Source organism: Pithys albifrons, chromosome Z (assembly GCF_047495875.1).
Source record: "Pithys albifrons albifrons isolate INPA30051 chromosome Z, PitAlb_v1, whole genome shotgun sequence".
In the NCBI taxonomy this organism is placed as follows: Eukaryota; Metazoa; Chordata; class Aves; order Passeriformes; family Thamnophilidae; genus Pithys; species Pithys albifrons.
Genome location: NC_092497.1, coordinates 22,988,500 through 23,012,463, shown reverse-complemented (window position 1 = coordinate 23,012,463; position 23,964 = coordinate 22,988,500). Strand labels below are relative to the sequence as shown.

General features: G+C 38.6%; 1 protein-coding gene across 2 annotated transcripts; it reads left to right on the top strand.

Moving 5' to 3' along the window:
• Positions 1 to 59: 59 nt before the first annotated feature.
• On the top strand, positions 60 to 22,437 carry TRIM23 (tripartite motif containing 23). 2 transcript variants are annotated; one of them, XM_071579912.1, is made up of 11 exons: positions 60 to 200; positions 896 to 1,058; positions 8,750 to 8,871; positions 9,643 to 9,921; positions 10,481 to 10,663; positions 11,210 to 11,425; positions 12,494 to 12,628; positions 17,411 to 17,540; positions 17,659 to 17,769; positions 19,203 to 19,327; positions 19,668 to 22,437. In XM_071579912.1, the coding sequence occupies exons 1-11, from the start codon at positions 84 to 86 to the stop codon at positions 19,845 to 19,847; spliced, it is 1,761 nt and encodes a 586-aa protein (XP_071436013.1). In that variant the 5' UTR covers positions 60 to 83; the 3' UTR covers positions 19,848 to 22,437. The 2 variants fall into 2 exon arrangements, with proteins under 2 accessions (XP_071436013.1, XP_071436014.1); XM_071579913.1 differs by lacking the exon at positions 60 to 200 and adding an exon at positions 328 to 392.
• Positions 22,438 to 23,964: the final 1,527 nt, after the last annotated feature.

Sequence of the window (23,964 nt, the reverse complement as noted above, 5' to 3'; positions counted from 1 at the left end):
GCACGCCGGGAGCGGTAGTTCGGCCGCCCCGCGGCACGCCGGGAGCGGTAGTTCCGCGGGCGGCTCCGCTCCGCCCTCCCGAGATGGCGGCCCTGCCTGTAAACAAGGCCGGGGCCGGGGCCGCGGCCGGGGTTGGGCCTGACGGCGGGCGCGGGCCCAGCAGTGGCGGCGGGCGCGGCCCGGCGGGCACTGCGGTGAAGGTGAGGCGGCGGCGGGGCCGACCCGGGCTGGGCTCTGTTCGGCCGGGCCGGGCTCGGCCTCTGCGGCGCAGCGGGAGCGCGGGTCTGTCGCACAGAAGGCGGCCCGTGGCGCGGCGGGGCTTCAGGGTTGTCTGGTGTTGGGTTTCTTCTTTTTTTTCTCTTTATTTTTCTTCCCCCGAAATGACCATCCAGGTTTGCTTTTCGTTCACGGTTTAAGATGTTCCGGCCTGCAGCTGTTTGTGCCTCGGTGCTGCCGCTTGTAGCTTCCTAAGTGTCTAACCTGGTGTGACTGGCCTCCTCATGTGCATCAGCTGCGAAGGGAAACTCTCCAACACTCTGCTTGGTCAGGGTTTTGCCCTGCGCTTCGTTTTCCTGCGGGCACGTTTCTGCTTGCTTGCTTGTGCCGCTTGAGCAGGGGCTTTCCTTGGGGCAGTACAGTAATGAAGTGGTCAAGAGCTAGTGGTGATCAGAAGGGACGCTGAGCAGTTAAAATGTTCTGTTTGTTTCTAATAATTTATTTACTTTTAAAATATTGTTAGTTGTGTGCATAAAGAAAAATGAATGACTCACCAGACTTGGCTTGTGTGCTGTGATTGCACGAACTTCTGTGAAATAAAGTGTGACTTATGGCTTACTGCATGAAGTTTTGCTGTTTTATCAGCTCAAAACCAAATACAGTCTTTTTTAACTTACAGGTTCTCGAGTGTGGAGTCTGTGAAGATGTATTTTCTTTGCAAGGTGACAAAGTTCCCCGGCTGCTTTTATGTGGCCACACTGTCTGCCATGACTGTCTTACTCGGCTTCCCCTTCATGGCAGAGCAGTTCGTTGTCCTTTTGATCGACAAGTTACTGAACTAGGTAAGAAAATGTACGTTTGCAGTTCTTGAAACCTGTCAGCCAAGTTGATCTAGAAGATAATGCTAGATATAGGTTCTTAAAGCCTCACTCAGTGATATTTCCAAGTAGTGAATATGCAGTATTCCTTTTCATCCAAAGAACCTCACAGGACTGTTAAGCACTAGTAATGTATTTTTAAAAGATTTTAACTGTATCTTCTTGAACCTGGGCTTGCAAGCTTTATAACTTAAGTCTTATTGTACACCTGTATTTACAGAGGGCTACTCTATTTTAAATTAGTGTCTGCGTTCCTGAGTGAGTATGTTTGCTATTGTCCTGTACACTAAAACCAAGCAATTAAATAGGTAGTTTCTTTGACAAACAGATTTGTCTGTAGTCATGATGAAGTGATACAGAGAGAAGTATCAGTGATAACAAACCTGTTTTTACAATGTTAATTACTTCTTTACACGCAGTAACTGGTAGTGTCAGGCTATCAACAGTAAAAGTGCCAGCAAACATATTTGAAAGGACAAGATCCAGCTTCTTTTCAACAGTAGAAGTTTGTTTTAGGCTAAAGAAGACACATGCTTATAATTTCTTCAGAATAAGAATTACCTTGTCAGCATAGGGCTGCAGAGAACACAGATCAGCAGAAGAACTTGTAACAAGAAAACCTTGTTAGTAGAACTGGCTCCAGCAGTCTTGAATAGCACCAGGGGAAAAAAAAAAACTGTTGGAAGGAGAAGAACTCTGAGAGAAAGGTATCTCTAATCAGGTAATCCATGAAAGAAATGTTTAAGTATCAAATTCGCTTGAATAAAGCTTTACTTTGCAGTGACAGAATGTGCTAGACTGTAGACCAAACTGCAAGGAATACAAAGGCACTCTGCAAGATGTTTTCATGGAGATAGGAGTCAGGAAAAGAAATACCCATCTCATATGAAAGAGGGGTTTGTTTCTGGGGCAGAGGGAGGTGGTAAAGTGTGGGTGTCGTGAATGATCGCCAGTCCAGTAGATGTGATTAAAAGAGCAGTGATTTGTTTTATGTATCTATGACTGTATAACTGCAAAATATTTCTTAAGCTAGGCTTTTAAGGGGGAGGATGTTAGAGTACAAGACTGAGTCCTGCTGTTGTGCAACATTTCTGTCCAAGACCACTGCTTTTTTTTTTTATTATTATGATGGGAAACTTGTTGCTTCTTAGTTTTTATTGCACATTTTCCCCCATGAATCTGAAAGTGTCTTATCATAAATCTTTTGTGTGTTTCACATTTGATTAAAATGAAGCTTTACAAAAACACCTACAGGTTTTTTTTCATCTTACTAGTACCAAGAAGCTTCTGATGAAACACAATGAGAGGTTATTAGACCTGTAAATCTCCTACAGTTAGAAAGAGGGAAGAAAAGCGTCAAGATCCTTTTTCATCTATGATAGTAGAGTTGCATCCTACTGTCTAATACTGGAGAGGATAATCTGCTATGACCAATGGTTGCTCAGAAAAGTAATAGGTAGAAAATCATGGCAAAACAACTTGAAAATAAAAATGCTTCTGTGAGTAAAAATGTTGCCTGGTAATCAGAGGCAGGAGAGTGTCATAGCCACTTTTAGTCTTACTATGTCCAGAACAGTCTTGAGAAATACTACTGCTTCTAGGATGTAAAAATGGGGTGTTCTTTGGAGTGCAACTCAACATGGGCCCTCTTTGAGTTGTATATGCATTTTGCTAGCTTGCTCTAATCACCTAGTAGTTACTGCTGTTGGTTAAATTTGCTGCACTTGTAGTTCCCCTTTGCTCTGATTGTTCAGGAGTGGAGCTGGAAAGGACAGCTCTGGGCCTAAGGGAACTTCTCTTCCTTCCCTCCCCTACATATGATGGCATGTGAGAAAGCACATATTCACCTGTTGCCATTCTACCATTTAATTAATTTAACGAAATAACGTTCTCTAGTCTCAGCATCTACATCTAAATTATGGGATCACTGCCAAGAAATTTCAATTGAAAGAAAAGCTGTAAAATCAGAAGATAAGATTACCTGTTTTGAACACAGTTCCATAAACAGTGAGTGCGGATCATTTTTTTTAATTGGTCATTTAACCTTTGCTTGCTTATTACTGAAACATTTAATACTATGTTCATCCAAGTTTTCCCAAGGAGTCTTGGTAACTTTTTGAAAGCAATACTCAGGGATCTGTATATGGATATATGTAGCTATGCTTTTCTGAACTGGGCTCTTGGTTTTGATTTACAAGGCTGTCTGTTCTCTGTGTATGTATCTGTATGAGAAGACAGAGTTAGAAGTACAGTGTCAGTTGGGATTTCTGGTCTGCAGCTGAAAATTAACTTGTTTACATGCTTATCAAAATATTCTAATAATTCATAAAATCTTGAGAAAACATTTAGTAAAGAACAGGTAGGACCAAAGCCTGCCCAAACTATGCTGCTTTGCAGAGAAGACTAAAGATGGATTTTTGTAGGTTTGTTGATAATGCTTTAATGAAGTTGCCTGTGATTAATCTTCTCATGGAGAATTTTAAATGAGATACGTACAGGCTAAAGGTATCTGAACTGTCTGATGGCTGTCTTTAATTAGATTAACAATTTTTTAACTGAAAAGGTGCAATGAAAAAGCTTTTTTCATTTTCAAAATTTTGAAGCCATGTATTCTGAAGATTATGTTGCCATAAATTATATAGAGGAAAATCCAATAAATGGTCTTTGTAGAAGAAGAGTCTCGTCTTAAAGCCTTTTTCTTAAATGATATTGATTTGGGAGAAGAGGCAAATAATTTCTTGGAAGCTGCTTTCTCTCTTACTTTGTTGGTTTGGTGGTTTCATGGATGTGGGAATTTTTAGGAAGGATGTGCTTATGGTACAGCTTTGAAGTGTTTCTCCATCTACCATTATTCCAGAGCTGAAAGTATTTTCTGTCTTTAAAACTTGTTCAGCAGAACTATGCAGGTGATGACATCCTTCTTGGATTCCATCCCGTTGGTATTGTTTACATATATACATTCCTTTGCTAGTGTTTGAGTGATAAAACTTCAACATACTGTGCAAGAAAACTGGATTCTGTTCAGACATGTACACAAAAGTTGCTCCTTTTCCTTGCATTATTTATAATCCTTTTGCAGACAGGCTTCATACTTTTGAAATTAACATTTGTATTGTTGGCTGGAGTCAGCCTTGGTATCTTCTCTCTGTCACTATCATGTTCCTGGCTGACACATTTCCTGCTATTCATATCTTACTCTTCTTTTGAAAAGAGACTGAATGTGTAGTGATTTTTGTAAGAGGCACAAACATCCTTTGTAAGCACAAGGATGAGATCACTAAACTCTTCTGCAGTTGTGACCAAAGCTGAATTTGAGCTAAGTTCAAGAGATTAAAGATATTTTTACAACTTTATAGTGGGTTTATCTTTTAGTGGTTTTAAATGTACAATAAACACTTGATCAGATGTGTTGAAAATGTGTAGGTCAAGCACATAATAACTTTGTAGCAGATTTAGAGTAAAAAGAAGCAAAGTGCCTTTTTTTGCAAATATGTAAACTTTGATAGATATCACTGAAATGAAAAATGACTTTCTGAATGAGAATATATGTTTATGACAAGGTAACCTGCCCAGCTGATCAAGGAAAGCCAGTTGATGTAACCTTCTTGGATTTCAGTAAGGCTTTTGATACCATCTCTCACAGGATCCTTCTGGACAAACTGTCCAGCACACAGCTGGATAAACACATGACATGGTGGATGAGCAATTGGCTCACAGGTCAAGCACAGAGGGTAACAGTGAGTGGGGTGACATCAGACTGGTGACCTGTCACTAGTGGGGTTTCACAGGGGTCCATCTGGGCCCTGTGCTCTTCAACATCTTCATCAATGACTTTACAGGACTAGAAGTGATACTGAGCAAGTTTGCAGATGGCACAAAATTGGGTGACTCCCTGGAAGGCAGGGAGGCCGTGCAGGGAGACCTGGACAAATTAGAGGGCTGGGCAATCACCAGCCATATGAAGTTCAACAGGGGAAAGTGCTGGATTCTGCACCTGGGTTGGGGGAAACCTGGATGTTTGTACAGACTGGGGAATGAGAGGCTGGAAAGCAGTGCCATGGAAAGGCACATGGGAGTCCTGGTGCATGGCAAGTTGAATCTGAGTCAGCAGTGCCCTGGCAACCAGGAGGGGTAACTGTGTCCGGGGGGGCATCAGGCACAGCATCACCGAGGGAGGGGATTGTCCCACTCTGCTCTGCACTGGGGTGGCCTCACCTTGAATATTGTGTGCAGTTTTGGGTGCCACAATATAAGAAAGGTATTAAACTGTCAGAGAGTGCCCAAAGGAGGGCAATGAAGAGGGTGAAGGGCCTTGAGGGGAAGCCATGTGAGGAGCAGCTAAGGTCACTTGGTCTGTTCTGCCTGGAGAAGAGGAGACTGAGGGGAGACCTCATTGCAGTTAGAACTTCCTTGTGAGGGAAAGAGAAGGGGCAGACACTCTTGAAGCTGTGTCAGGGGATGTTTAGGTTGGATATTAGAGAAAGAGTCTTCACTCAAAGGGTGGTTGGGCACTGGAACAAGCTCCCCAGGGAAGTGGTCACTGTACCAAGCCTGATGGAGTTCAAGAAGCATTTGGATGACACTCTCGGGTACGTAGTGTGACTGGGGATGGACCCATGCAGGACTAAGAACTGACCTCAGTTATCCTTGTGGGTCTCTTCCAACTCAGCATATTCTGTGATTCTGTTTTATAGGATGCTTACAGGCTGTAAATTCTATTTTAGTAGATTAGAAGTTGGTATGCAAAGCTTTCCCTGATTTTCCGTCTGTGTCCAATTGTTTGTTATACAGTTGCTAGTATGTATACAGCAAAGTCTCGTGATACATAATAGAAAGAATGTAAGGACAGTGTAACTGTGTTTCCCATGGCAGCTTTGCGTTACCAGCTAGAAAACAGAATAGCTATATAGACTTACAGTTTCTGATCTTGTTGGTTACGTTTCAATAAATAGTTCTGTTTTGACTTTTGCTTCATTGGTGGACATGGAGCAGAACTAACATAATTAAAATCAGATATGAGATTGTAAAGTGAGAAAAGCACTTCTTAGTGCTTTGGGTTTTTAATAAACATATTAAAACCTGTGAAATAAAATACTTTTTAAGAAACTATGTAATGGCTGAGCAGCTTCTTCCTCTCTCAGCCTTATGCAATGTTTGCTTGAAGGCCAAGACAATGTTTGCTCAAAGGCTAAGAGCTATATAATCTAGTCCTTAAGGTGGTTTCTCCTTTTGGTTTATCCATTTATACCAGGTTATTAATGGCTGTCTGGATTAGTGGCTGATCTAAAGAGACGAGGTCCATATTAGTATCAGCAGTCATTATCTTGATGTGTTGTTAATGTGAGTATTTCACATGGTGTAGTAGCTAAAGGTTGTGCACAGTCAGTTTGCTGTGGGAAGGTGCTGTTCTAAACACTCTATAAGGGAACCATCTATCCACTGTTCAGTGCTTTGTGTTTTGAGAGATACAGTGCTGACTAGATACAGTGTCAGCAAATCTAGACTCTTGTTGATAAACTGGTTTAGATTCTAAAAGTGGATGTAGTATTCTGTATTTCTTCACCTTGTAATAGGTTGTGACTCTTCCTTGCTCTGTCTTGTGGGGGGAAAAAAAGAGAAAAGTGATCTTTTTAGGAGTCTTAGAGCTAAATGACTGAGCTCAGAAGTCAGAATATGTCAAGGCTGATGACTCTGCTGGTGCTTAGTGTAGTTGTGGAGGGCCAGAATATACCTTCTGTAAACTCCTTCAGGATCTGTGGCAAACAAAAGTTAAAACACATTTTTGTTTGTTTGTTTGTTTCCTGTTTATTTTGGGAAGTACACTGTTGGGTGTTGGTAATACTATGTATACCGGAGAAGGCTCCCACCGCGAAACTGGTAACTGCAGAGATGACTGACTTTAAAAACACACTCTTGAGAGCACCTTGCTTTAGACCTTACTTCAAAGTTACTAACCAGTACTTTAATAGACCCATTTCTGGAAGCAGGAGATGTGCTAGGATGGATGGTTTTACTTGTAAGCATATTTTTTTAAACAGGTCATCAGTGTTATTTTTTGCTCGTTGAAGGTGTTGGAGGGGAAAATAGCTTATATATGCTCCCATTTATAGCTGTAGGACAAGAGAATCATCCATTTTTCTGTTCTCTGAACTTTTCCTTTAATCTGTGAGACATGTAACTTCTCAGTGGCCAAATTCAAACAAGAATATTATGATCCATGGGTTAAATTTTCGGGAAAATTTATTAGAAAAGAAAGTTTCATGGAGTAAAACTGGAAGCCACATAAACTGTGAGGTATACAGTGTGGATGCCAGTTGGATGCTATTTCTCATAACTGCCTACAACTTGTAGTTGTCTCTCTGTTCATTTGGATCTGCACTTTCACTCTAATGATACGTCAAAATCTCTGGTGTGTTTGATAAATCTCCATATTGAAGAAGTAAGACTTAACGTCTGTGTAGGATCAGTGGGATGACACTAAATTCCAGAAGGATGCAGGGGACATGCCACAGGTCAGCATAATTTATCAGTTAGGAAGCAACATGGGACACCCAGACAATTCAGGTAGTCTGGGCTTTCTGGGAAAACACACGGGGTACAGTTTCTGTGAGTTCTCTCAGATACCCTCTATCTGACAGACATCTGCATGAGGACTGAAAATGTTGAGAGTTTAGACATTATTTGGAACCAACGTCAGGTTCCAGCTGATACTCTGTTGGTCTTTGCATCTGGATTATGAGAGGCAGCTGAACTTTTATTGATCTGTCTCTTTTTTTTTTCCTAAAATTGTGTTTTCCAGACCATGCTTGAAGCAAAGTGCAAACTAAATAAAGCAGTTACATGCTTTTTAATAAAGAACAGGACTATGTGGTTTTTCAGGAGTTTTTTAACAGTGAATAGCAGAAGTTTGCTAAAAGTTTGCCTCCTATTCCTAGATGGTTACCTTTGCACAAATCACAGAATCAGTTGGGTTGGAAGTGACCTCTGAGATCATCAAGTCCAACCCTAAATCCAACTTCCCTATGATTACTAGATCATGGCACTTAGTGCCACGTCCAGTCTCACTTTAAAAACCTCCAGGGTTGGAGAATCCACCACCTCCCTGGGCAGGCCATTCCAATATCTGACCACTCCCTCTGTAAATAACTTCTTCCTCATATCCAACCTAAACCTCCCCTGGCAGAGCTTAAGCCCATGCCCTCTTGTCCTACTGCTGGTTGCCTGAGAGAAGAGACCAAACCCCACCTGGCTACAACATTCTTTCATGTAGTTGTAGATAGTGATAAGGTCTCCCTTGAGCCTCCTCTTCTCCAGGCTAAACAAAGCATGAAAGAAATACTTGAATTACAAAACCAAAATTACAAAATTACTGTTTTATACAGTTTTGTGTGTTTTCACATTTTTTTGTATGTTTTTATTAATCTTGACATCTTTTAAGTGGGTAAAATTGGCGTAAATATTAAATAACTTCATGATTGAAGGAAGAGGGTGGAGTGAGCATACAGAAAGTTACTGATTGTATCTCACTATGGTTTATATGGTTAATGTGCTCTTATATTTGTCAGAATCTCAACTATATTCTGTACAATTTCTTAAAATAGTATTTGCTTCACGTTTTTCTTTCTCTCCTTCATTTAACTCTTCCTTAAAAATAGGAGATTCTGGTGTCTGGGGATTGAAAAAGAATTTTGCTTTGTTGGAACTCTTGGAACGGTTGCAGAATGGACCTGCTGGGCAGTGTGGGACAGCAGAAGAAGCCATGGGTCTGTCTGGAGAGGTACTGAGTTTAAAAAAAAAAGGAAAAAGAGCCTGTTACATTTGCTGGAAGGTAGTTCTAGGTAGAAAAAAGATTAAAAATCAGTTCTTTGCCAAATATAATTTCACCTATAATATGCAAATTTGTACTTGACTAAAGCAGAAAATAAACAGGTATTAACAAGCTTGCATACTATTTTCCCCTTTTTATTTGCTTTTTAGTAAAGGTTATTCATTTGAATATTTTAGTTATATTGATATCAGCACATTTTCTAAAAATTCTTAGAAATTCTTCATAAAGACTTTAACTCTTCTTCTCAGCAGTTGCCTCTAATAGTCGTTTGGTATCACTACATCATGTAGTAGTATTTCATTACCAAAACTAGCTGCTTTTATAGATTCACTAATAGCAACCAGTGTGCAAAAAGTGTTTCGGAGTGCCATTCTAGAAACAGATAACTTTCCTAAGTGCCTGTTTTGTCCATCGGTGTTTTGTGTGTCTTTAACTTATTCTTTGTTCTGTAATGACTGTCTTGGAAGACATCAGTGGAGCCAGATTTATTTTCTTCTCCAAACCTTTCTAACTTGCACTAAAGTTTGAATTTAGAAAATTGCTGAACATTTCAGACTTGAAGTTTTCAATAAACTTTTAAAAAATAAGTTTCAAAGTAGTCCAAAGATTTATTAGTGTTTAAAGTAAAGCTTATATTGTTGACAAGTCTTTTCATTTTATCTCAGTTACTGGGATTAATTGTTACCAACTTCAGTTTTGCCTTTGTTTTGTTGTTGTTAGAGTATCATTCGTTGCGATGAAGATGAAGCCCACGTTGCATCCGTGTATTGCACTGTTTGTGCCACTCATCTGTGTGCAGACTGTTCCCAGCTTACCCATTCTACTAAGACACTTGCAAAACACAGGCGTGTGCCTCTTGCTGACAAGCCTCATGAGAAGACAATGTGCTCTCAACACCAAGTGCATGCTATTGAGTTTGTTTGTTTAGAAGAGGGCTGTCAGGCGAGTCCTCTCATGTGTTGTGTCTGCAAAGAATATGGGAAGCATCAAGGTCATAAGGTACTCGTAGTAATTAATTTCTACTAATGTTGTGGGGTGGCTTGCATAATTGCCTATCTAATTAAAGTACAAAAGGTTGTCAAGAAAGGAGGGTAAACTCTTGATATGTCTTCATACTGTTCTTTCATTTGTCCTTCATTTCTGATAGTTGCCATGGTAAAATTACAAGCAAAAAAAAATATTATTTCTGAGATCTCAATGAGTTATTTATTTATATGTATTTTATATATATATATATGTGTGTGTGAGAGTATGTATTTTATATATATATAGGACAAACTCCACATCACTGGTGCAATGTAATCACCTTTCTTTTTTTTTTAATAATTAATTATGATAAGCAGGCAATTTTTTGTTTATTTGTGTAATTACTAGATGCCTGAATTAGTTTCAGCATAATCTGTAACTTCTCACTGTATTTTAAATTGTTACTTGTCTTGCCTAAATATATTTGTAAGTCTATGCTGACATGCATGCACATAAATACGTTGTAAAATAACAAATATGATTAAGGAAGATACTTATGATTGATCTTTCATATGTGGCTTTTAATTAATAGCATTCTGTCTTGGAACCAGAAGCAAACCAGATTCGTGCATCCATTTTAGATATGGCTCACTGTATAAGAACTTTCACAGAAGAAATCTCAGATTATTCCAGAAAATTGGTTGGAATTGTTCAGCATATAGAAGGAGGAGAACAAATAGTTGAAGATGGAGTTGGAATGGCCCATACTGAACATGTATGCTTTTTTGTTTTATTTCCCCAAATGTACAGAATATTTAGTTTTTTGTAATAACCAAGAGATGGAATGTCTTTGCAAATGAAGTGTAAGTTTTATAGGACAAAACCTTAAGTTCTTACACCTAGCAAATCAGTATTGAGGCTTACTCTGCAGATAGAAGGGAACCTGTAGTGTGTTACAATGTTTTTAGGCTGCATGGAAATAGGGAGGCAGTGGGGAAGGTTGTATAACTGCTAGCTAGTACTGAAATACTGTGATGGATGACATGTGTTCTCAGGTGCTCTGATACAACTGAGGCTTTTATCCTCGGTCATTTTTAGGAAGGTGTGTATACATACAAATAAGCTACTTGATTATAGGAGTAACTTCTTGAAGGATCTTGGTATTATACAGAAAGTCTTATCAGCCCTGTGTGGGACTTGAACTGTGATGTAACCAAGCAGATATGAACATAAGTTAAAACCTGGAATAAAATTAAAAATGTATTTCTGGAATCAACTAGTGTCTTTAATCTTCTGCATCTCCTTACTGCAACACCTGTAGGTACCAGGAACTGCAGAGAATGCTCGCTCATGTGTCCGAGCCTATTTTTCTGACCTTCATGAAACCCTCTGTCGTCAGGAGGAAATGGCTCTTAGTGTTGTTGATGCTCACGTGAGAGAGAAGTTGATTTGGCTTAGGCAACAGCAAGAAGACATGACCATCCTCTTGTCACAGGTTTCAACAGCTTGTCTTCACTGTGAAAAGACTTTACAACAGGTAGGTCGACAATGGAGCTGTGGCATATGGCAGGATATGTGGAACTACAAATTAAGTTTAGACTACAAAAAGAAGAGGTTAGATAGGACTCAATGTTATTTCTCTACAAAGTTAAAAGTCATGGTATAACATGAGATTTAAATATTCATTACAAGGGGCTGTTAGACAATGATAATCAGTACAGAAGCATAGTCCTCCAGTTGCTTTAAGCCCTGCGGCACAATCCTGTTATGGAATAATTTCTGATACTTGTGAGGTTAATGGGAAGATGAGACCAAACTGAAGCAAAAAAAACCCCTACAGGATTTATTGGAAGGATTTTACAGTTGTGATTACCAGTGTAGGTGTTTGAAGGTAGTCCTCATACATGACTGGTAGAAAAAAATCTGTTAGAATTAAATAACTTTTAATAGTATTTTTAACATGGGTAATTCAACATCTGAAATATGTGAAGAAAGTGACAGTATGAGAGTATCTGACTGGTCCATTCTTCACTTTAATTTAATGATGGCAAGAAGTAAATAGTATGTGTAGTCAGCAGTCAACTGAGTGTGAGAAACTATTTCATTAATGTGTTACTTGTACTCTTTTTTCAGATATGTCTAGAGTTAGTGTCTAAGTCATTTTGCTTAGTCAGATTTAACTGTCCAAATGTTCTGATCATTAATGGGTGGATGTTGATATTTTCCTGTTAACTGTGTTGCTGTATGCTGCAAAGCAATTGTTCTATTCTAGCTGCTGCCATGATAGATGAATGATGTAAATATTCTTTATATATTACATTATTGTCTCTTACAGTTGATGTCCTTATTCCTACATGGCTAAGAGAGGTTTAAGAAAAAGTTTTTTTAAACTGCAGAGTTATGCAATATCTATTAGAGTTAAGGAAGAATGCTAAGGTATTCACATTTGTATTGCAATTTTAAATAAATATTTTGTAAATGTGATGGGGTTTGAGTATTTCTATTTAAAATGCTTTATTTCTCACAGTTGTATCTATATTGTACTTGTGTTTTTTAAGTAAATTACTAAAGCAAAGGCACGCTTTTGGGTTTTTTGTCTATTTAGGATGACTGCAGAGTAGTGTTGGCCAAACAGGAAATTACAAGATTGCTGGAGACATTACAGAAACAGCAGCAGCAATTTACAGAACTTGCAGATCATGTACAACTGGATGCAAGCATACCTGTCACTTTTACAAAGGTACTCCTAATCTCATGGAAGTACAACTATCCACTTCATGAAGTCCCAGATATAATTTAAAAGAAAGCAGGAATATTATGTGTTCATTATGATGCTGTATGTGTTGCAGCAAGTTTGGGCTGTTCAGTGTCAGTTACAGCCACAGTGTATTAGCACATGATGGGCAACCAAACCACTGTGCTGATATAATTGGGTGAGAAACATTCATTTGACTTTGACCACACCAGTAGCTTTGTTTGAACCTTAGCTGTTTTCTTTTTAGTATGTTGAATAGCATTTGTGAGTTCTACAAACATCTTTCTTTGGAAATTTCCCTGATTGTCTCCTGAAAAGTGCACACCTATTTTATATGCAATGCTACTCTTACAGCATTCAGTGTTTATAATATTAAAAATAATGTCTTTCTTTCAGTTCATTAAACAATCACTTGTTTTATACTTGTTTTGTATTCACTGTTAGTTTAGACATTGTTCATCTTCTAAATAGGTTTAGTTTTTATTGTTTCAGTATAATTCCAGTATCACATTCATTGAAAGGAATGAAATCATTTCGAGTTTGATAATGGTACTTTTATCTGGTGTTCCTATATGTTATTTATTATCTGTGATACTTTTCACATAGGAATGTGAGTGAGTTTGAAACTCAAGGAAGAAGTATGTTGATTTATGGGGTTTTGTGTTTGAATGGGTAAAAGAGGAGTAGGACCTACTGTTGTTGAGATAGAACTAAGGGTTTAACTGTTGCTGTTGAAACTTTTACTGTAAGAAAATGGATACTTTCATGGTAGAAGTCCTTGTTGATATCAGAATTTAAATTTCTTCCAAGTAAGGTACTCTGTAACTTCAGTAATATAAAATGTCCACGTAACTGCAACATTTTAACTTTTGCCTATCTTTCCTACTCAGCGGAGTCCAGAGTTGGTAGAGTCAGGGCGATTTCCTCTCTAAAGCCACATTATTCCATGAATGAAGCAGCATTCCCATTTCACAGATGACCAACTACTGAGTCAGAGGACCATTTTGAATGTCTGGTTTTGCCTTTAGGGGCTATTAATCAGACTCAGAAAATTTTGACTGTGAATTTCTGAGCATTTGGAAGGAATGGATAGGAGCTGTTGCAGAAGGTCTGACAAAGGTCTTGGTTTGGGGGACCCAGAAGACTTGATTTTCTCCTGTAACAAGTGCGTATTTTTATGAAGTCTTCTGAAGGTTAATTCCTGAATTTCAAAGGTGCCAAAGCAAATGCCATTTTTCACAAAAACAGCACCAGCCATGAAAAAGTAAGGTGCAAATAATTACTTTGGTCTCCTACTTTTTGTTTTCTCACTTGTGATAAAGCTTAACGCTCTCTTCCTGCACAGTGTGTTTTTATGATACTGTTGTGCTGATGGCCACTGTTGTGACTTGCAGTGAGGCTTCTTATACTGAAAAGATCTGTGACTGGCAACAGATACCAGACAGAAATAAAATCTTTAGATAAAAAACTAAACTGTTACAATATCACTAGGAAGGTCTCTCTCAGAATTTGTCATGCACCGAAGGCTGCATCCCTTATAAAATGTAAAAAAGCGTTTCAAGCATTACCAGATCAGAGGAACATTCCATATTCAGTGAAGATTGTGGAGGTTTAAGGAGGGGAGGGAGAAGTCCATTTCACTTTTGAAAGTGAATGAGTCTCATCCATACTTTTTGTTTCACTGATGACACAAAAAAGCAAGAAGAACGCTATTTCCTCTTCTAAACCATCAAGGGAAATGTCACATATAAAGCTTTGAAGGGAGAATTTGGAGAATTCTGGAACAAGGTGCTGAAAATCTTTCAAGAAATGTGTTAGGATACAGTAATTTTTCCCAAATGTTGTTCATCTGTTGTTTTTATTCGAACTTTCTTTGCATGTGTATTTATGAGGACTTAGACCAAATAAGGTTGAGATATCTTCATGTGCTTAGTTTGTTGGCGACGAAATGGCTCCTCATCTAGGATTGTGATCCTTATTTGAAGAGAGATTGCTGTTCTGTCCTGGTCAAATGAGTGCAGTGCCTGTGGAGTGTTACATAGAAGAATAACATTTGGTCATCCTGAACCTGCTTGTGTGTGCATACTGGGGAGAGGGAAAATGACTAGAGAAACAGAGCCTGAGGTAGTAATGAGCACTCACCTGTCAGGGGAAACTTCTAACCCTTAGCAACACCAACAGTATCTGAGGAATCAGTTGTCTGTCAGAGGGGAAGCACTTCATCCTGTCTTTAAGTAAATCTAGAGAGAGAGCTTTTGCCACATCAGCAAATTTCTTGACAGAGGACAAGGATAAAAAACAAGAGTTCGCAGTTACAGGTTTTTCTTCTGTACTTTCAGTACTGAGATTTAAGAAACCGAGTTTTACTTGAACAGAAGTCATGGGTTGCCTTTTTCTAAGTATGTTATCAAGTTATGCAGCTGTCAGAAATATGGACACAAAGGGATTTTACTGGTCAGGTTTTTTTCAAATTACATTTTCAGTTAAAGGTCCTGATACAGTTGACAAAAAAAAGACTTGTTTTCATGACAATTTCTAGCTGTAATCATGAATAGTCAGTTACCGTGGACTCATTTTGCAGGTGCTATACATTGCTGAATAGCAACTCCTCTTGCAAGATTTTTCTTAAAGTGACAGAACCACTACTGCAAAAAATGGAAATTTAGTGTCAGTCACAGGTTACATTTTGATTCATTTTGAGAGAGTGAAACATACTGAGAAAGCAAACGGCAACAAGATGGTTACAGCTGATAGTCATTCACTTCCTTCCCTTCCCTGATGATTGAAGTTGTACTGCCTCTGATTTCCGGCTATTGGAGCTAAAGAGGTGCTTTTTGGTGGAGCCGTGAAAGGGTTGCCAGACTGGATCACTGTCAGCAAGCTCTCACCTAACAGGGTGCTGCTTCCAGAAACCTGTGACAAAAGTTACAGACAAAATCAGAACTGAGGTTTCAGTGTGAAAAGGGTGCTGGAGACATGGCACTTTTTAGACTCTTTAGAGCCTTTTGAATAGGTCTTGCCTTTTCTCTTTCTCTGCACCTTTGCTTCTGATGTGTTTGTCAAGAATATGCCCACAGGTGTTACTTCTCCAGAAAGAAGTGACCCCTTTTGGACAACATGTTGTGTTGCAATGTTGTCACTGAATTTTGTGACTTCAGCTCTGACTTCAAATATCTAGAACTTAGAGGACATTTATTAAAAAGCAAATAAGTCTCAGTGTTTTATTTTCCAAATCTCAAATATTCAGATAGTCTTTTGTTCTGGGAACATTTGCCATCTGTAGTAGCACCGAAACTGCTGAACTTAAACAAGTTTATTTCACAGATTCATATAAAGTCATTTTTTCACAATAAATAGGTAGCCTGTGGAGTTCGAGATTAAGGATTATTTGGGCTCATTTAGGTTTTGAGCAGCAAACAAATTCTTAGTGAAAAATAAATCAGGATCTGTTACTTACAGAAACTGTACTGTTGGCTTAGTAAGTACCTGAGCTACCGCAGGCAAGGTATTTAGGACAATTATCGCTGTGAGCTTTCCCTTTTTCTTGCTTTCATCTCCATCTCTGCCTAATTTCAGGCAGCATACTGGATGAGGTGAAGCTTTAATCAGACTCTTACACTTATAGTCATGATGTTGCTGACTTTTGTGGTGTGGTATTTGCATAATTACATTTTTAGGGTTTTTTAGAAAGCAGCTTCTCAAGGTATTTTTACTCTCTTCAGAGGTTGTGATAGCATAAGGACTTTGATTATTCTGAAAGTGTGCTGTGTCATCCATGACAGTTGCCTGTCATGATGACAGTATTATATAATGGGTCTTCTGTGTGTGTATCTCAAGTCATGTGATATAGATGTATGTTTATATGTCCAGTCCTGCTAGTGAGATGTTGGTGTTGTACCAGGAGAGGCTGTTTGCACTCAGCTGTATTTCTAATGTAAGAAGAAATGAAAAGGCTGTGTGGAGGAGGTGCAGGTTTGCCTGGCACAGTGTTGCATGTATTTTACAAGAAAACAAATGTACTGCTGCATGGTTCTGATTAGTGAAACCCTGGTGTTTCATCAAGGTAGCAATTCTAAGTCCCTCAAAGCGTGTTTCAGGGTTGCATAGTAATCTTAGTGTTATATTGTTTATTTTACCATTTATTTGCCACTTTATCACACTGTTATTGTCAGCCACTTCAATACTTGCGATAGGTTGGTGTAAACTACAGATAGGAAGTCGGTTCTCAGTCTTTGCACCCGAGCAAGACTGGAGGGGGCAGAGGTTGTTTGGTTCTCTTCACTCTTTCAGATTACTGCTTGGTGCTAATAATGTTGCTGTTGTAAAGGTTTGGAAGAGGCTTGAGGTGAAGAGAGACAGCTGTGGAGCCTCCAGCAAGGAAATAATTCTCTAGAAGGAGGCATTAATACTGGGAAAAAACCAGGGAGTTCTCTGGTCAGAGAATTCCAACTAATTGCCACAAACAACTCCTCATGTGGCTTCAGCGAAGAATGATGAAAGACTTTGAAATTTTTTCAAGTATAGACATAATATCATGAAATTGGCTGACTTTTTAAAAGACATGTGGTAACTCAGAAGTTACAGGTTCACTGCAGAGATATAATTTCTGTTATTGCTGGAGGTGATTGGTGATTGTGGCTTGTATTTTTGGAGTCCATCCATTTAATCATTTTACAAATGGTGATGGAATATGTATTTTAAACACAAGGGTTTTCTAGATTGAATTTCCTAAATTTTCTGTTGATGTGTGTATGCTCTTTCTTTCAGGACAACAGGGTACATATTGGACCAAAAATGGAAATTCGGGTTGTGACTCTAGGATTAGATGGAGCTGGCAAAACAACTATTTTGTTTAAGTTGAAGCAAGATGAATTCATGCAGCCAATTCCAACAATAGGTTAGTAGCTACAATTTAAACATAATGGCTTTTCCAAATGTTTGATTTATCTGCAGATTTTGGTTATTTTATATTTACACAGAGCAGGACTGTAAAACTTCTAATATTTTTATTTCAGGTTTTAATGTTGAAACAGTAGAATACAAGAATTTGAAGTTTACTATTTGGGATGTAGGAGGAAAGCACAAATTGAGGCCCTTGTGGAAACACTATTATCTCAATACACAAGGTAATACTGATGAAAGTTTTAAAAAGCATTTTCTCTTCTAGCTTGTATTTCAGAGCCAGAGAGATTATTAATAGAAATAATTTATAACAGCAGAAAATTGTTCATCTAATGCAAAGTACAGCTGCTGTATTCATGAGCTAAGGAATTTTAATCCTGTTGGTCATATTTTCTGCTGCATGATAAAGGTGCATTCTCTATAAATCCATCAGACAGTTCATGGAGCCAAACAAAATTAGAACCTCTGTTAAATTGGTTCTAGTTGACAACAGACAAGGTGCAGTGTTCCAAAGTCTGCATAGCAAGAAGCAGTACTTGCCAGGTGAAATTTAAATAGCACCTGAAAATACTCGGATTTCAGGAGCCTTTATTTAGCAACTTAAAAAATTCCACAAAGTTCTGTAACTTCTGACATGGTATTGCATTATAGTATCTGATTGTACACTAGACTACTGGTTCTAAAACCATTGATCTAAATGGTGCTAACTTACAATTCATGCTGTCCTTCTGTAAATCCTGCATAGGTTTTTTCCAGTTCAGAAAGGGATTAATTTTCATTGATTAATTCACAGTTATCTGAAATACTTAAGAATTACAAACACAAGTTTGTGTGCTCCACCTTGTGCATTGTTTCAGCCTTAAATGCAAACTTCAACATTTTAAATTACTCATCTTTTCAAACTCCCAAAAATTATATTTCAGGGTTTCTATTATACTCTTAAGATATGCTGTGTTAAGTGTCTGGGAATCCTGCCTGACTTGAGGAGTTGTACGTTGGAGAGAAAGCTACACAGTTACCTGGGTACATACCATGCAGTAGGCTTTGTTTGCTCTGGTGCTGGAGGTTTTTTCCATTGCAAAAACATTGAGTTCAAATTCTGTTCTCTAGCTCTGCCTCCCTGGCTTTCCAGTCTTCCTGGCATTTTGATTACTCTCTCTAGTGGATAGTAAAATCTACTGCTGCTATATTGGGTCCATGGCAGTCTTCTCTGACTTGTGTATTCTGTAGTTGAAGGAGGCTGTGCTGATTTGGCTGAACCTGTGGATATTACAGCCCATTAAGGGAGATTGGAACAGTCATGTGGGAGTTGATGGAGTATAAATGGATCAAGAAATGGTTTAAACTGAGATACTTAATCCACATATAGTAGATCTGGTTTTAGACCTGAGTAGTTAAAATATCACAACATTTATATTAGACTAGGAAGAAACTTTAGGCATTTTCTCCTTGTTTTAGGATAAATTCTAGATTTTTGTTAAAAGTTTAGAGGTATGCAAGGAATTTCTGAGTCCTCCTGGATCTGAAACTGAAGTTGTGCAGTGCTGAGAAACTCTGTGTAGAAAGCTGGTAGAAAAAAAGGAATTGTGTAAGCTGAAAGCTAATTTTAGAGTTTATATTTGAATATGCATAAAACATTTCTCCCTTTCTTTCATAGCGGTGGTGTTTGTTGTTGATAGCAGTCACAGAGACAGGGTCAGTGAAGCATACAGTGAACTTGCAAAGTTACTAACAGAGAAGGAATTGCGCGATGCCTTGCTGTTGATCTTTGCTAATAAACAGGTACTTATGATTTGTTTTTACTCTTTTCCTCAGCTTGTGTATAAAATTCCAACTTTCTGAACTGTCTGCTGTGGACAGGGAATAGTAATGTGGGAAGCATAAAATGTAGATGTCTTCCTTACATGTAATGCTGGTAAAATAAAGTGTTGCCAGAATACTTAGTAGATTGCACAGTGAGGTTTTGTTTTATGGTAACAGGTAGTAAATGCTTAACTGTTTGATTTGGGGTTTGTGTTTGGAAAGCTGTTACGGGATATGTAGCTTCAATCTAAGCCATCAGTTAAAATAGCTTCAAATATATTACAGAACAATTGAGTGTTTGTATCTGATTCTTTTGCAGGATGTAGCAGGTGCACTTTCAGTGGAAGAAATCACAGAACTGCTGAGTCTCCACAAACTCTGCTGTGGCCGTAGCTGGTATATTCAGGGTTGTGATGCCCAAAGTGGTACAGGACTTTATGAAGGACTGGACTGGCTTTCGAGACAGTTAGTGGCTGCTGGTGTCCTGGATGTGGCTTAATTTTACTGCAGCTGCAATTTAAGGTTGTAGTTTACTGTCTTTTTTCCATGACCTGGATGTTGTAGTCAGTTCTGCTCTCTGAAGAGGGGACTTCATTTAACTTGGTGATGACAGAAAAATACAAGGCTTTATCCTAGACTGGATAACTGGTTCAGTGAACTTGTGCTGTTACAGTGTTTTTGAAACTTGATACATTTGCAAGTAGTGGAATGGACTTGTTACAAGAGTGTCTTGAAATTCCCTTTAGTGAAATTGTCACAATTTAAAATTCTTCCCTGATAAAATATGCATTGCAGTTCATATAATAATTATAACGATGTTATAGTAGGTAATTAGTGTTAGAAAAGTTCTGAGTGGTTTAGAAATACTTTCCCATGAAATATTCCAAAATCCATCTCCAGTTATTAGAATAGCCCTCTCTATTAGAAATAAATGGTGCTACTCTTTAATATCTAAAGAATTCATTAATCTAAAGGTGGCGTTCAAACTTAATGTAAATACACCATATAAAAAATATTTCCCCTGTTATTTATTAGCTTCCTTCTTTGTTATCAGAAGGCAGCGTAACTGAAGTCTCAGAATGGAGAACAGTGTTGCGGAGTGGGGAGGCTATGGCAAAGTTTAGCAACTCATTTTCTGTCTGGGGAGCAGGGGCTGGTGGGACTTTTCATGGTAAATTATTTATGGACACACTGTAGTGATGCTGAGGTGAAAGTGGTTTGTGTGTACTTGAGGACATAATCTGCCTTTAGAGATTGGTTGCTCCTCAAGAAGTCAAACTAAATTGAAAAAAACTTCTTAAAGAAGTAGTGTGGTGTAATGTCAGTCCAGCTATGTACTTTTATGTAGAAGTCATGCTTCCAGATTAAGGTAGTGGCCTTAAAATATTCACTATCATAATGTACAACTGGTGTACACTAATTATAACTCTTACTCAGAAGAGTAGACAGTACAATGTGATATAAACCTTCCATAATTAGATTTTCAATTCTTATTGTATCTTCTACATGGAACTGTCACCAATGCCTCTATTTTTGAAGATTACTCATTCACAAACCTGTGAAATACGGGTGTAGTGCTGTTTAAATTTAGAGAAGGTTGCAATGACTTAGTGATGTCTCTTTTTCTGCTGGACATGCGACTCTGCTAACAATTTTATCTGTCTGGTATGTGCACCAGAATCTTCTGCCCTTCTCATAGCCACCACCAATTGGAGAAAGCAGGTCATGGACCCTCTTCATGTCAGTACAGAGCTACAAAAAGCATGTCTAATGGATCAAAACTGTATATCATCACTTATCTTACTGGAATAGAGGTAAATCAGGAGAACCGGACTGTGGAAGTGAACAGTGTTGTTCCACAGATATGGGGATATTTTTGCCATGCTAGAAAGTATGGTTACCTGTGAGAGCTCTGAACCTCACCATTATCTGTGGCTATGGTTTTCATTGTGACTTTGTTTTGCTACTACATACCCTTAGGTAGAGCCAAGAATGTATAAACAAATAATTTAGTACACTTGCACTTTTCTTCAAGAGGAAGTAGTTAAGGTAACCACTTCCTCATAATGTCACTTCCTTGTAGTTTTCTCGTGTTATTTAAATTTCAGGTAAGTGTTGTTAAATGCAGCTTCAGATTCAGCAAGTTTAATGACTTGAATAGTACCTGAAAGAACACTAAGCTTTAAAGTAGTTCAGCATTTGTGAAACAGGGTTCAGTGCCTACCTATGTACATAGGTACTGAGGCAGGGTATTTACTCTTTCTTCAGACAACCTGATAAATTTGGAAATATGTATAACAGAATAAAAGGTGAGGTTTCTTGCTCCTACCAAACTTGAAATTGTTCATCCTTCCCAACCTGTAACTTCTTGCATGATACACAGTTGGCTGCTCTGACTCGAGCCTCTGCTTAGCCTGTACCAGAGAGCAAGCCTGACCTAGTTGGGGCTGACTTGTTCTTCACAGCTCTTTTTGAGATACAGACAAGTTCTGCTAAGTGTGGTAGATAGCTTTCCTTGGAATATTTTTAACAGAAGACATGCGTTCTTTAGAAGAATCTTGATTCTGTAGTTTTATTTTAGCTGGCTTAGGCTTTAGTTACACATGCTGCTCAGTTCTATTTGAAAATGTTCAAGGTGACCAGTATGGATTTGATGTAACATTATATTGGGGGCAGAGAAGAAATTGTCACTCATGCAAGTATTTGAGTGGAAGTGATTGCGTGTGACACATGAAATGCTACCATAAAAGTGTTTTTAAATTGAATTTATTTAAGATGTCTTGAAGTAACTGTGAAAGTGTTACATTTGTGTGTGAACTTCTCAGTGTAAACAGGTACACAAAGAGGTTTATTTGTATTATACATTAATACTACATATGAACTGCTTCAGTTAATAAATTTAGGCTTCTTTCATCAGTTTTACTGAACTTTAATTTTTGGTGTACTGACTTATGTAATATGTAATTGGATATTTCCTCAACTAGAAGTCACTCAAGCATTACTAACTGAGGATTGTTTGAAAAGACGGAATAACTTCTTGAATGATTTTGACTTAATTTTGAAATTGAGTAAATGCAACATCCAGTGACTGTGTTGTGGCTTTCTTTAAAGAATATCATCTTGAAAATAGTGTGGCTAGGCTAACTGAAAAGTAATGTTTTATCTCTTGATATGGTCTTTCTGTATTCTGCCTTCAAAGTTATTGTGGACTGTGAGGGTTTGCTTCTTATAGTGTAGATGTGGATGTTATATAAATTACTTGAAACAAAGGGCTCTTAGTGGAAACAATTCATGAGCTGCTGCAATTTGAGCTACCCAGAACATTATCTTTTTTTTCAATGAAAGTATGTAAAATCTTGAGAGCAAATTTTAATAAACTTGCCTTTTTGGGCTTTTTTAAGGTCAGCTCAAATTAGAGGTGTGCTACAAGTAACTTACTGTAGAATTTTTCTTACTGATCCATGAAGACCTTTCATCTCACAAAAGTTCTTCGTGGTAGCAGCAACTTTTGAGGGACTGACTTCGACTATCACACATCACATCTCAATTCATAAATGAAATTACCAGAACTGTAAACTCCTGAGTCTTTTATGAGTGCTGTGGTGTTATGTGAACATGAACAGCCAAGATAAACCATATCTGTCCACAGATTTTCAACAGCTTGAGGAGTTGTCTGAGCTTTCACTGACGACCTGCTGTTTGTGAACGGAGAAAGACTGGTCAGTGATATGATGGTCAGAGGCTGTCTTGGGTAGAGGGATCACAAAATGAGGTTTTGCTTCTTGCAGGAGAGTGGTCAGCACATCTGTGAGCTTGGACTTTCAGAGGGCAGAGTAGGGCCTGTTTAGCAAACCAGTTGAGTGTCCTTTCAGAGATCAGTCCTTGCAGACCAAAGGAGTCCAGGAAGGCAGAACATTGTTCAAGAAGGAAATCCTAAAAAGCTGCAGGATCAGGTATCCCCATGTGCTGAAAGTGAGCAAGAAGGCCAGCATGGCTCAACAGAAAGGTTTGGCTGGACCTCAGGGTGAGCAAGAGTGTATAACCTGTGAAAGAAGGGGCAGGCAACTTGGCAGGACTACAAGAATATTGTGAGGCTGTGCAAAGAGAAAATTATAAGGGCCAAAGCCCAACTAGAATTTTGTCTGACTACTGCTGGAAAAGACAACTAAAAATGTTTTTACGAATACATCAGCAAGAAGAGAATCTTCATCCTTTACTGAGTGCAGAGAGAAATAGTAACAATGGGTCAGGAAAATGCTGAGGTACTTAATGCCTTCTTTGACTCAGTCTTCAACAGTAATACCAGTTGTCCTCAGGGTATCCAGTCCCCTGAGTTGGAAGACAGGGATAGGGAGCAAAACAAAGCCCCCATAATCCAGGAAGAAATGGTTAGTGACCTGCTATATCAGTTAAGACACCTGCAAGTCTGTGGGACCAGAATGGATCCACCAAAGAGGACTGATAAAACTGGTAGAGGACACTTAACCAAAACACTTCCAATCATTTACCAGCAGACAAGACTAACGGGGGAGGTGACTGAAAGCTGGGAATTTTAATGCCCATTTTCAAGGGTTAGAAGGATCCAGGAAATCACAGCCTGACCTTGATGCCAGGGA

Bases quoted from the DNA above. Each gene is read 5' to 3' on its own strand.
- TRIM23 (XM_071579912.1), top strand. From the start codon at position 84: ATGGCGGCCCTGCCTGTAAACAAGGCCGGGGCCGGGGCCGCGGCCGGG. The intron at 8,872-9,642 runs GTACTGAGTTTA...TGTTGTTGTTAG, and splicing joins CCATGGGTCTGTCTGGAGAG to AGTATCATTCGTTGCGATGA. The intron at 10,664-11,209 runs GTATGCTTTTTT...CAACACCTGTAG, and splicing joins GAATGGCCCATACTGAACAT to GTACCAGGAACTGCAGAGAA.